Below are 12275 nucleotides of genomic sequence, written 5' to 3' on the forward strand. Positions count from 1 at the left end.
ATATATATATATATATATATATATATATATATATATATATATATATGCTTATCAAACCTGTTCCTTATATTATTCTTTTATGATCTAATTATTTTAGCTGCAAATTGAATGAATTGTAGAATTAATTTATTAATAGAATATCTTTGGACAAAGATTTATAGGGACCAGGTCATAAGTATTTTAGTGACCAGAACACTCGTCCTTAAAATGGTGTAGCACCACAACACATCATTAAGGACCAGGTTATGCCAGTCGCTGAATGCTTTCAGGACCGGATAGTATGTTTTAACATCATCAACTCGGGACCAGAAATGTGGTCTCTAAAAGTATTTTAGGGACGAGGAAAAGACTGGTCGAAAAATACCTTTAAGGGCCAGGTCACATTTCCCGTCCTTAATAACTTTTAGCGTCGGAGGCTATAAGGACAGGTGGCGACCATAAGTATCTGGTCGTTAATAGTTTTTAGGGACCAGAAATTCACTTTTAGGGACCATATTTCCCTTCCTTATAGGACGTTTTTCTTGTAGTGGAAGGCAACTATAGCAACAATCCAAAGTAGCATACATCATATGACAGAAACACTTCTTAGGTAACCTGAAGTCATACTTGTGCAATGCATGGATAAGACCCCATAATCCCATCCATACTAAGTACCACTTTAGGTCATCACGATCCTACTTCTTAGTTGGGGACTAGTCCCTCTCTTGAAACCTTGGAACAGTATGAGACACTTCATTAAGCATATCTTAGTTCCTCATTAATTTGAACCCTATGAGATACTTATTTAAGCATGTTTAAGTTCATTATTATCTTGAACCATATGAGATACTTCTTTAAGCATGTCTAACTTATTTATTGTGTTGAACACTATGAGATACTTTCTTCAAGCATGTCTTAGCTGATTTGTTATTTTGAACACTTTGAGATGCCTCTTCAAGCATGTCTTAGCTCATTATGTTTGAACTCTTGGAGATGCTTTCTCAAGCATGTCTTAGTTAATTGAGTGAACTCTAGGAGATACTTCATTAAGCATGTCTTAGTTCATTAATGCTTTTGAAAACTTGGAGATACTTTTTCAAGTATGTCTTAGTTCATTAAATACGGAGATTGCTAATAGAAACCCGAACTTCACTAGGTGAAGGCTTCTACCTCATGAGACCTAATGTGGAAAAACCCGGACACTACTATGTGAGAGTTCCCGCTTTACTTTGGAATTCCTGACTCAACTAGGTGTGAGCCTCCTTTATCTTGGAAGCCTGGACCCAACTATGTGTGAACCTCCATCTCATTGTCAATGTCCATTCAGGGCCAAGCATACACCCCTTAGACTAGTTATTAAGCCTTACTTAAATCATGACTCATGGAGGGATATCCTTGACAACCAATCCATGTTCAAGTTATTCTATCACTTTATGCATTCAAACAATCATAAGGTAGATGAGGTGGGAAAAGTACTTCCACAACAATGTTATCTACTAATCTACCATTCTCATATAGACTTTACTCTCAAAGCCTTTTCATACATAATTCATCATATTAGCTTTACTCTCAAATCCCTAGTGATCAACATTCATGACTACAAGCCTTACTCTCAAAGCCTTCACTCTTACAAACATCATACATATCTAGATCACAAGATATTCTAGTCACAAGCTTTATTCTTAAACAATTCTAACCATATCTCATCATAAAGAGTCAATCTCAATCATTACTAGAAATGATCCATCATATATACTTTAATCTCATTCAATTCATGTTTACATGTTTCTATTCTTGAACAATTACTATACATGTCATCAATTCTAGAAGATTAGCTATGAATCCTCAATTTTCCTTCACAAGGCATAAACCTACATTACTTCAATTTCATCAATTATACTAGGGTTAACAATGGAAAACATGTAATTTCATCATAATATCATTATTCACTACTAATTCAATCATAAACAATCAATATCCACTCAATTGGATTCATAATCAACTTAACCCATAATATTGGAAGGAACCTAACTTGAATTGGGGATTTCATCTTCACAATTGAGGGATTTCTAGGGGACTCCATGGATGGAAGAATCCATGGATGAATAAGCTAAAATACCTTGATTATAAAGCCTCTCAAAGCTTTCAACAATGGAATCTTGACTAGACCTATCTTGATTCTCTTATTCTTCTTCTTCACTTTCTAGAGAGAATATTTGAGAGGGAATTGGGTTCTTTTAGGTGAGTTTAAATAATGACTAGGATCAATGAATTTAGGGGTCTAAAGTCTTTATATAGGTGGTCTAAGTAAGGTTAAAATGACACCACTTAACCCCTAATTAATTCCAGAAAGTTCCATAAGCCAAACGTAACCGACCTAAACATGCCCACTACCTCACCCACAGGACCACGCTCATGTGCCGTGGGTGGACCCACAGGGCATGCTTATCATCCGTGGGTGGTGGTCTACAAATCATATTTTGGAACCCTGACTCACACCCCCTCACCCACGGGGTGTGGGTCCCTTCGTAGGTGGACTGTTTTGGGGCAATTTCTAGGGTCCTCTTCAAAGACCCTTGGTTTGCCCTTGGGGAGTCGTACCTTGACGTTCTAACCCGAAACTCTTCATTCTAAGTATGGCAAGTTATATCTATGACTCTAACCCTACGTCAAGCTCTAGTTTAGCCTAATAGTCTCTGAGGTGTTACAAATTAGCCCAGGGATGGAACAAGAAGGACCAAAAAAAAGGCCGATCAGCGAGGAAGAGGAGGAAGAATTCTCGCGAAAAATGCAACCGAGGACTATTCAATTATGAAGCATCTAGAGAAGACACTGGCTAAAATCTCTGTGTGGGCCTTATTTATGAGCTCACAACTACACAGACAAGCCTTGATGAAGGCTTTAGACGACACTTACGTGCCCGTGAGTACAAACAATGATAATCTGGCGTCTATGGTAAGCCAAGTAATTTGGGGGCACCGCAGAGTTTAGTGTTGAATTTCAGGTAATGGATATCAACACTAGTTACAACTTGCTATTGGGGAGACCGTGGATCCATAAGGTCAAGGTTGTGCCTTCTACCCTCCATTAGCTAATTAAATTTATATGGAAGGACCACGAATTGGTCATTCATACTAAGGCAATCCATTCCAATGGGTATGCATCAATTGTTGATGAGGTCTTCAGAGGTTGTGACTGCTACACGGTGGAGCTAGCGAATGCCACTAGTGTTGATTTGGCTCCACAATCCCTATGCCTTTTGTCTATAAAATGATAGCATTGTCATGCTTAGAAGTGGTTTTGAACCAAGTTTTGGATTGGGGAAGTACGTTGAAAGAATCGTGAGCCTATCTAGATTCCCGTTAGAGGATCAAAATTTGGTTTGGGATATATCCCAATAGAAGATAATGAGGCAGAAGTGATGAGTAAGAATGTTGATCGGGCGTTGGCTAGGCCAATACCTCACTTGTATCAGTTTTTTCCAGTGCGGGAGTATGTTAATGATGGCGGTCTTGAGGAAGGAATTTGGGAGCTTTCAAAGAACTTGATACAATCCTCGAGGAAGCAACCGAGACATCAAGAATTCGTGATGTTGAACCGGAAGAACAAGTGCCAAATTGGACCTCCACACCACTCTTAATTCCCCGCCTGTCTTGGTAGAAAAGACATGTTCTATGTTTACTTTAAAATAGGTGCTAGGCCGGAGGAGGCTCAAGACCCACCCATTATGCAATTTTACTTGTTTAAGTTTTAAATTCTCCCGTGATGTTTGAAAAAGGCTAATTGACCTTTGGTCATGGCCAGAGTTTGTACTCCTTTTCAATTTAAATGAAAGCCTCTCTTATCAAAAAAATGTTTATTTACTTATCTGCTTATATCTTAATTATCTAACTTTGTTTGTTTATGATTTCAGTAGTAGTAACTTAAAACCCAATATCATGTCATGTCATGTAACAAAGTAAATGAATAAAATGAGGCAGATAATGGTGAATGTGAGGACTATGAAAAAGAGATTGTGATACCTAAGTATGTTGCCGAGGAGTTAAGACAGTTTGAGAACCAGCACAAGCCAAATCTAGAGGAAATTGAGACCCTGAATCTAGAAGATGGAGAATGTGTCAAAGAACTGAGAATCAGTGTCCATCTTACTAAAGCTCAAAGAAGGGACCTGGTTCGTTTGCTTAGAGAATACATCGACATATTTGTCTGGTCTTATAAGGATATGCCAAGACTAAGTACAAATATTGTTTCTCATAAATTGCCAATCAATCCAGATTTCACCCCAGTAAAATAGAAAACTCAGAAGTTAAAGCCTGACTTGAGTTTGAGGATTAAAGAGGAGATTACCAAGCAAATTGAATCCAAAGTAGTGGAAGTGATGCAATATCCGACTTGGCTAGAAAACATTGTTCTGATAGCTAAGAAGGACAAAAAGATCAGAATTTTTGTTGATTACAGAGATCTTAACAAAGCTAGCCAAAAGATAATTTTCCACTACCAAATATTCACATTCTCATTGATAATTTTGCCAAACATGAGATGCATTCGTTTGTGGATTGTTATGTGGATTAGCACCAGATCTTGATGGATGAAGAAGATGCAGAAAAGACCATTTTCATCACACCTTGGGCCGTGTATCATTACCGGGTGATGCCCTTTGGCCTCAAGAATGTCGGTGCTACTTACATGAGGGTTATGACAACCACTTTTCATGATATGTTTCATAAAGAGATTGAGGTCTATATGGATGATGTCATCATAAAGTCCCGCGAGACTTTGGATCACTTGACTCACTTGAGGAAGTTCTTTGATCACCTGCGTCGGTACAACTTGAAACTAAATCTTGCTAAATGTGCTTTTGGAGTGTCAGCTGGCAAGATATTGGGATTCATAGTGAGTAGAAGAGGGATCGAGCTTCATCCATCCAAGATCAAGACGATTCAAGAGTTTCCTCCTCCAAAGACCAAGAAAGAGGTGATGAGCTTCTTGGGGAGATTGAATTACATTAGCTAGTTAATAGCTCAATCTACTGTGGTTTGTGAGCCCATCCTTAAGTTGTTGACAAAAGAGGCGCAGACTGAGTGGACCAGAGAATGTCAAATTGCTTTTGATGCGATCAAGAATTACTTGTCCAATCCACTGGTGTTTGTTCCTCCATGAGAACGGAGTATAGTACTATTGTATATGTCTGTCTGAGACAATGCATTTTGATGTGTGCTTGGTCAACATGATGAAACTAGGAAGGAGGAGCGAGCAATATACTATCTAAGCAAGAAGTTTACTCCATATAAGGCATGTTTCACTCTTTTGGAAAAGGCATGTTGTGCTTTAACTTGGATTGTTCAAAAGTTAAGACATAATTTGTCTTCGTATACTACATATCTCGTCTCCAAGATGGACCCACTGAAGTATATCTTCCAGAATTTAATGTCGACTGGGAAGTTGGCTAAATGGCAAATTCTTTTGAGTGAGTTTGATATTGTGTATGTGACTCAACAGGCAATAAAAGCACAAGCCTTAGTTGATCTTGCGAGAATCCTGTTGATGAAGAGTATGAACCGCTCAAAACTTACTTCCTTGATGAAGAATTAGCATTTGTGGGAGAAGACATCTCCGAGGCATACTCTCATTGGAGGGTGTTATTTGACGGAGCGGCGAATTGATAAACGCTCAACCATACCTCATCCAATACTAGGTGTGGGCGGTCGTAATCTAGTATAAAACCCAACGAAAAGTTGGGGTCGAACTCACATGGAGCGGGTACAAGTTCAAATTTAGTTACGAAGTTACAAATGTAATCTAATTGGTGGTAGGAATAGATATTTTCGAAAAAATTTAGTTAAATTGAAAGGGGTGACAATAAATGTCAGATGGGGGGATTGGATTGTCAATTAACAACTGAAACAATTATGAAAACAGGGGATTTCAACAATATTGAGAGAAATTCTTGGGATGTGATCGATTATAGGCTAATTATGTTATATGGGTAATTAAAGTTTATTTATAATTAGTTGAATCACTGTGGGTTGGCTAGACTATAAGTGCAATAGTTTTCTCTCGAACAATTATTATGGTTCAGGCGAGTTGTCTCAAACCTCGACAAGCTTAACACTACAAAACAGCCTAAAACCTTAATGTATCCACTCTCTCGAGCTAGATAGGTAGGGGTGAGTTAAGATTCACTCTCTCAAGTTGAACCCATCACAACCCACACACTACAATCATTAATCAATACCCTTGTCTTTAGAACCTCTCTCTCAAGCATGCCCAGAACACAAAGCTAAAATTGTATTTGCAACTACAATTCATGAATTACTACTCAGCTATTGATCAAACCCACATTAAAACAACAATTAAATCATTAAACAACAATACACATAAGCTAACTAAGACAATAATCACATGATCACACCCCAAGAATTGGGGTTTTAGCTACACATCATAAAAAGAGAGAAACAATTACCAAATACATTAGTCATGATCTCGGTAAAAGCTTCCAAGTCTTTACAACAGTCCAAATTGAATAAATTTCAAAACCCACTTGCAAATCCTCAAATTTAAGCTTCAAAACCTTCAAAGTCTACAATGGAAACTCAAAAACTTAGAGAGAAACTCAAACTCTCGCACTCAGGGAAATTAGAACTCTTTTTTTAAACTTCATTTAAAATTTCAATTTATAGTTGCAAAATTTTTTGCCTAAAAGACCATTGGGTGAAGTAAGTCACGCATCACCAAACAAGTCGGGGATCCGCCCTTTGCTCCAATCCATCGCTGGTTTGCATTGGCCATTTATCTTCAGGGTTCTGTGACTTTAGGCGATCAAAGTTGTTATCAAGGAGTCGTTCGGCGATCCGCCGACTGCCCATTCATGTCGCCAAGTCGGTTCTTCCCTAGAGTTGGTAAGCTGGAACTTTGGGTGAGCCAAAAAGCAACTCGGTGGTTCGTCGAGTGGTCTTGGCGATCACCAGGATCATTTTTCTTCACTTCTTCAGCTTGTTTGCTCCTTTTTGCCCGGTAGCGTCCTTGCCTTGCTCCTTAGCCTTCATAACTGCAAATCAACACTTTAACATCAGTTTAGAGCATAAATTAGGCATTTGAGGACACTTAAACTATCAAAACAAAGCCTTAAATGGGTCGAAATCTTGGACTCATCAACACCCCCCAACTTACACTTTTGCTTGTCCTCAAGTAAAACTCAAGATCAGTCAGTTCAACAACAATTTCTACAAACAGTATTGCTTAAGACTCAACATAAATGCACACGAAAAGGTTCAAACTACACATACAATGCTCAATTGTGCACTCAAAGATTTAAATTGTGACTTACCATTATCAAGTGTAGTCAAGCTCACAATGTTTGCTCCAAATGCAAGTACAAGCTCAACAAAGGTACTCAAATGCCGTTACAATAAAGATGATTCCATAGTCACACCAAATTTCTTAAAAATTTAAGGTCCCGGAATCACATACAACTCTCACACTCAAAAAGATGAACACATGCATGACTCCACCCATAGGTTTGCCTTTATTTTCCAATCAACATTTGTTTCAGCTCTCTCAAGATCACAAAGATCTTTTTAGGGCTTGTAATGGGGCTGAGTGTAAATGTATGATCATTTAGGCTTAGTGGCTTCTACCTTCATGAAGTATGGCCTAAGAATCACTTTTCCCCCTTCTCTTTCACATTCAAACATGTTTATAATCCACCCCATTATTCCACTAAACATGAATCACCAGATACCCCATTTTTTCACTATTTTCACTCACTTTATTTCACAATTGTTTCTTTTTTTCAGTCTTTTTTCTTTTCTTTCTTCTTTTTCTTTTTTTTTTTTTACATGGAGGGGTTTCATCTTTTTCAAAATAATCCATCAAAGAGGGATTTTTCACACTTCTTGACCTTCCTTCCTTTTCACCACACCCCCAACTTAGGCTTTTGGCCTAAGTTGGCTATTCAAACGAACCAATACTTCATGAAGGTTATGGGTAATGGGATAAAGAGGTCAAAGTTGTTCCAGTTTCTTCCAAGAAAAGGATAGTCTCAAAAGGTGCAAAGCAACGTTCACACATCTCACAAGGTTGGCCACAAAGAGGTATATTGTCAAATTGGCTCACTCTTCAAAATTCTTGCCTAAGATCATTTCAATTGCTTGCTTCACTTAATCAATCGGACTAACGAGTAAAATTATAGGTGTCATCAAGCACAATGTTCAAGACAACCTTATCACACAAGGCATTGATACAATTATCAAACAAGACTCCATACTTTCTAGCTAGCGTGCAATGCTCATCACAAATGACTCAATCAACAATCGGCTAGTCACAACGAGATGCTAAAAGTTCACATATTGCCTATGTAACTTAGTTTGCCTCATCATAGCTGCACATTCATTTCGTTAAATTAAGAGCACTATTCAAGTCATCAATATTGACAACAACCGACACTCAAATTTGCACAAGAGCAGCCACAATTACACACACAAGAGGTGGCAAAAATTTTAAACTTGGTTCAAAACCATTTCAACACCATTTTCAAATTAAAACAATGCGCCACAATTTAACAACCACCACAATCCAACAACCAAGATATATATAAACCAATAGGTTCCAATATTCACAAAAGCACAATCAAAATCAAACTAATATTCACAAAATAGCCCACAAGAGGTAGGTATGGAAATACCTCACCCCCAACAAAATACGCAGTTGTCCTCAAATGCAACTAAAAACAGAAACAATTTAAAAAGGGAACAGAAATGAGGCCAAGAAAATCATCCTACCAAGCTTATGTTGATTGTGTCTCTATTGTTGATAAATGACTTGTATGTTGATTATGTCTTGTATTATGCCTCTTATGCTTATGTTCATGAAGTTTTATCAAAATGACATATATCATGACTTTTCAAATAAAATATCCGTTTTTAGGCATGTTTTTGCATAATTATTATACGTACTTAATTGTGCTAACCCATATTTTCTTTACCTTTTATGAAAGGTAGGAATTGGTACTCAATTTGATTCTCCTGAAGCTTGGATTAGAGTTCCGAGACATCTTTTGGTATGATAATAGCAACCCAAACTTGTCTCAGCTAAAATCTCATTTCTCTTCTTCAGACTTAAAAGGGGCCGCCGCCGGTGAAATCGCGTTTTCGACACTCGACTCAATGGCCGTTCCAAGCTGTGCTAGGGCATTTCCGTCCTTCCAATGCCGTTCCGATCCCGACTTCTCCGGCGGCGTTCCACGTCTTGACCTCCCTAACGCCGGCGTTCGTTTTTCAGGTAAGGTCAACTCGTTGAGTCGTGGATCTTCGGTTCACGGCATGTCTTCTCTGATCCTTCGCTTCCCGCCCAACTTCGTAAGGCAGCTCAGCGTTAAAGCTCGTAGGAACTGCAGTAACATCGGTGTAGCACAAGTTGTTGCGGCTTCCTGGTCTAATAACCACGCTTCTCCTGACTTTACTCCGGCGGCTAAGGCCGTAGATACCGCCGCCATTGCTCCTTTTGATATTACCACAGGTGATGCGGAGGGGGCGGTGGTGGAAGATTCGGCTCGTGCTGATCGAAATGTACAGATTGAGGATTTGACAGATGTCAAATATTCTTCATTTTTGAGTTCTGATGGGAGCATCGCAATTCATGCCGGTATGCGTTCTAGCTTTGTATTTTCAAACTCGAACGTCTAGTTTTTCTCTTCTGTCGTGGTTTGTGGATTTACTCCGATATATTACAGATTATATATACTTGATACGAGTGTGGGATTTATTTAGAGGATTCTTTTAGCTGATCGCTGATTGATCTATTTACTTTTCTCCAGGTGAAAGGTTAGGACGTGGTATTGTTACTGATGCAATAACTACCCCAGTGGTTAACACATCTGCTTATTTCTTCAAGAAGACTTCTGACCTTATTGACTTCAAGGTATTTGCTTTTATTGGGCCTATACTTTCTTGTGGCTTATGACTTATAAAATAGCTTCACTAGCTAATTCTGGTGAAGAGTTTACACCAGACAAACATGAGCCATACCAGTTGGAGGAAGGCAAGTGATGTGCTTGGTCAATAATCAGCTCAAGTGAGATATTATGTAGTAGTTTTGGAAAGAGAGAATGCCAAGAAGTATATTTTTGGGTTTAGTTAAATTTGTGTTTTTGGTTTGGTTCTTATTTATGATATACTTTGACAGGAGAAAAGACGTGCGAGTTTTGAATATGGGCGCTATGGGAACCCCACTAGTATTGTTGCAGAGGAAAAAATAAGGTGGGTTAGTGAAGATGATTTTTCTTTCCCTTCTCCAGTTCTTTTATGGATTGGTAGTTAAGAAGTAATGCATTATTTTCTCTGCTGCAACAGTGCACTGGAGGGTGCTGATGCAACCTTGTTAATGGCATCTGGAATGTGTGCTAGTACTGTATTGTTGTTGGCATTGGTTCCTGCTGGTGGGCATATTGTAACAACAACAGACTGCTATAGGAAGACCCGGATATTTATTGAGACAATACTGCCTAAAATGGGAATCACGGTATTTACTTATTTAAATGCTTAAGATACTTGAAGTTAAGTTGGAAAGCATAGGATATTTCAGTATTTCTTGACACAAGAAGAAAATTGGGTACAAAACTGAAAAGTTGATATGCTTTATATTACTCATGAAAATAAATGGTAGAAATGAGTTCAAATTTCCACGATGTCTCTCTAGAAACTGCTGTTTATCAATAATTGGGCCATAGATTCTCATTTCCTTTCTATATGGATAATTTATATACCCAAGTCTAAGAAAAAGTTCTGCCATTCTTCATCCTTTACACTTTCTAGTTATATAATCTCATTTCCTTTATCCATTGCAGGCGACAGTCATTGACCCAGCTGATATTGGAGCTCTAGAGTCTGTGCTAAATCAGAAGAAAGTTAGTAGGCTTCTTATTGAGTCAACTGTTTTGAATTATATCTATAGAATACTGAAGACATCCCCAATAACTTGAACCTTTTTCCATACAGGTGACTCTTTTCTTTACAGAGTCTCCAACAAATCCATTCCTGAGATGTGTTGACATTGAGCTTGTTTCGAAGCTTTGCCATGAAAAAGGAGCATTAGTTTGCATAGATGGGACGTTTGCAACTCCCCTTAACCAAAAGGCCCTTGCTCTAGGGGCTGACCTCGTTGTGCACTCTGCAACAAAATATCTTGGTGGCCACAATGACGTATGGTGTTGTCAAATCATGTCTTAGCAATTCATATGACTATGCCACCACCCTAAAATTATCAGACTGACTGCTAATCAATTCAATTTCTTGCAGGTTCTTGGAGGTTGCATCAGTGGTCCTGATAAGTTAGTTTCAGCAGTTCGTACCTTGCATCATATCCTGGGTGGTGCTATCAATCCTGTGAGTTGCGTTGATTGAACTCTCTTGATATTTTCCCCGACATTTTATGCTCCGCCGGTTTGTTATGCAAGATAAAACCCCCAAACAAATCATCAGAAGTAAATCCTCAATTCCATGTGGCTCCTGATTGGATGGCCTTTTATATTCATCCTGAACTCTCACTATTTTAAATAACTATGGTAATTTTATAGATAAAAAACAGCATCAAGAGAGTGCTGGTAATGAATCGCCAAAAGTATCAAACCTAACAGAAAACCCTCACTATTTTAAGAGAAGAAGAATTCACTCTCTGTAGTGTAGCTAAATTTAGTGAAGGGAAATTGTGTTTTTCTTTTAAATGGACTCTGGAAAGTAGTCATGGTATTTGAGTACCAAGTGTAAAGGATGAACATATCTATTAGATTAGTTTTGGCTTGTATTTTATTGACGCATGATTCAATTTTCCCATGTATCAGAATGCTGCGTATTTAATCATCAGAGGCATGAAGACGTTGCATCTCCGTGTACAGCAACAGAACTCAACTGCACAAAGGATAGCCAAAATTTTAGAGGCTCATCCAAAGGTATTCTAAGCTCTCAACGTCTTCAGTTGAGCGTGGTTTGGATTCCACATTGTAGTACGCCATAACTGCCTAAACTAATTTTCAAGAGATTGTGTATCTATGAGAAAATAAAGGAGTTCAATTTAATGTCTATTAAAATAAAGTTGCAATATCGGAAAGCCTATTACATATAGCAGAATCTACTTATAGGTAATATGCTTATTTTAGACTTAAAAGTGTGTCGACCAAAATTAAGATATGAAAAGTGGCCAATGAAGAAGTTCAGTCTCTTTTTTTGTCTTCCCCTATTTTTTCATTGTAAAATATCGGATAAGCTGGAGGCATGCCACTTTTTGCAGCTTAAGATCATGCT

At 38.2% G+C, this 12275-nt stretch overlaps 2 protein-coding genes across 3 annotated transcripts in view; one reads left to right on the plus strand and one right to left on the minus strand.

The window, feature by feature from the left end:
- LOC125860598 (uncharacterized) overlaps positions 1-12275 on the minus strand; it is a 1020336-nt gene that overhangs the window by 984847 nt on the left and 23214 nt on the right. The gene's annotated exons all lie outside the window — the stretch shown is intronic.
- Positions 1-12275, plus strand: part of LOC125860583 (cystathionine gamma-synthase 1, chloroplastic-like) — a 642491-nt gene that overhangs the window by 628869 nt on the left and 1347 nt on the right. Inside the window, exons 2-9 of one of the 2 annotated variants that reach the window (XM_049540583.1) lie at positions 9096-9621; positions 9794-9897; positions 10162-10235; positions 10329-10497; positions 10823-10882; positions 10974-11177; positions 11274-11360; positions 11816-11923. In XM_049540583.1, coding sequence (XP_049396540.1) covers positions 9144-9621; positions 9794-9897; positions 10162-10235; positions 10329-10497; positions 10823-10882; positions 10974-11177; positions 11274-11360; positions 11816-11923 — 1284 coding nt within the window. In that variant the 5' untranslated portion in view covers positions 9096-9143. Of the gene's footprint in view, positions 1-9010; positions 9622-9793; positions 9898-10161; positions 10236-10328; positions 10498-10822; positions 10883-10973; positions 11178-11273; positions 11361-11815; positions 11924-12275 lie in introns of those variants that run through there. The other variant, XM_049540582.1, reaches the window with a different exon arrangement.

The sequence above is a fragment of the Solanum stenotomum genome, chromosome 3 (genome assembly GCF_019186545.1).
Source record: "Solanum stenotomum isolate F172 chromosome 3, ASM1918654v1, whole genome shotgun sequence".
Classification (NCBI taxonomy): domain Eukaryota; kingdom Viridiplantae; phylum Streptophyta; class Magnoliopsida; order Solanales; family Solanaceae; genus Solanum; species Solanum stenotomum.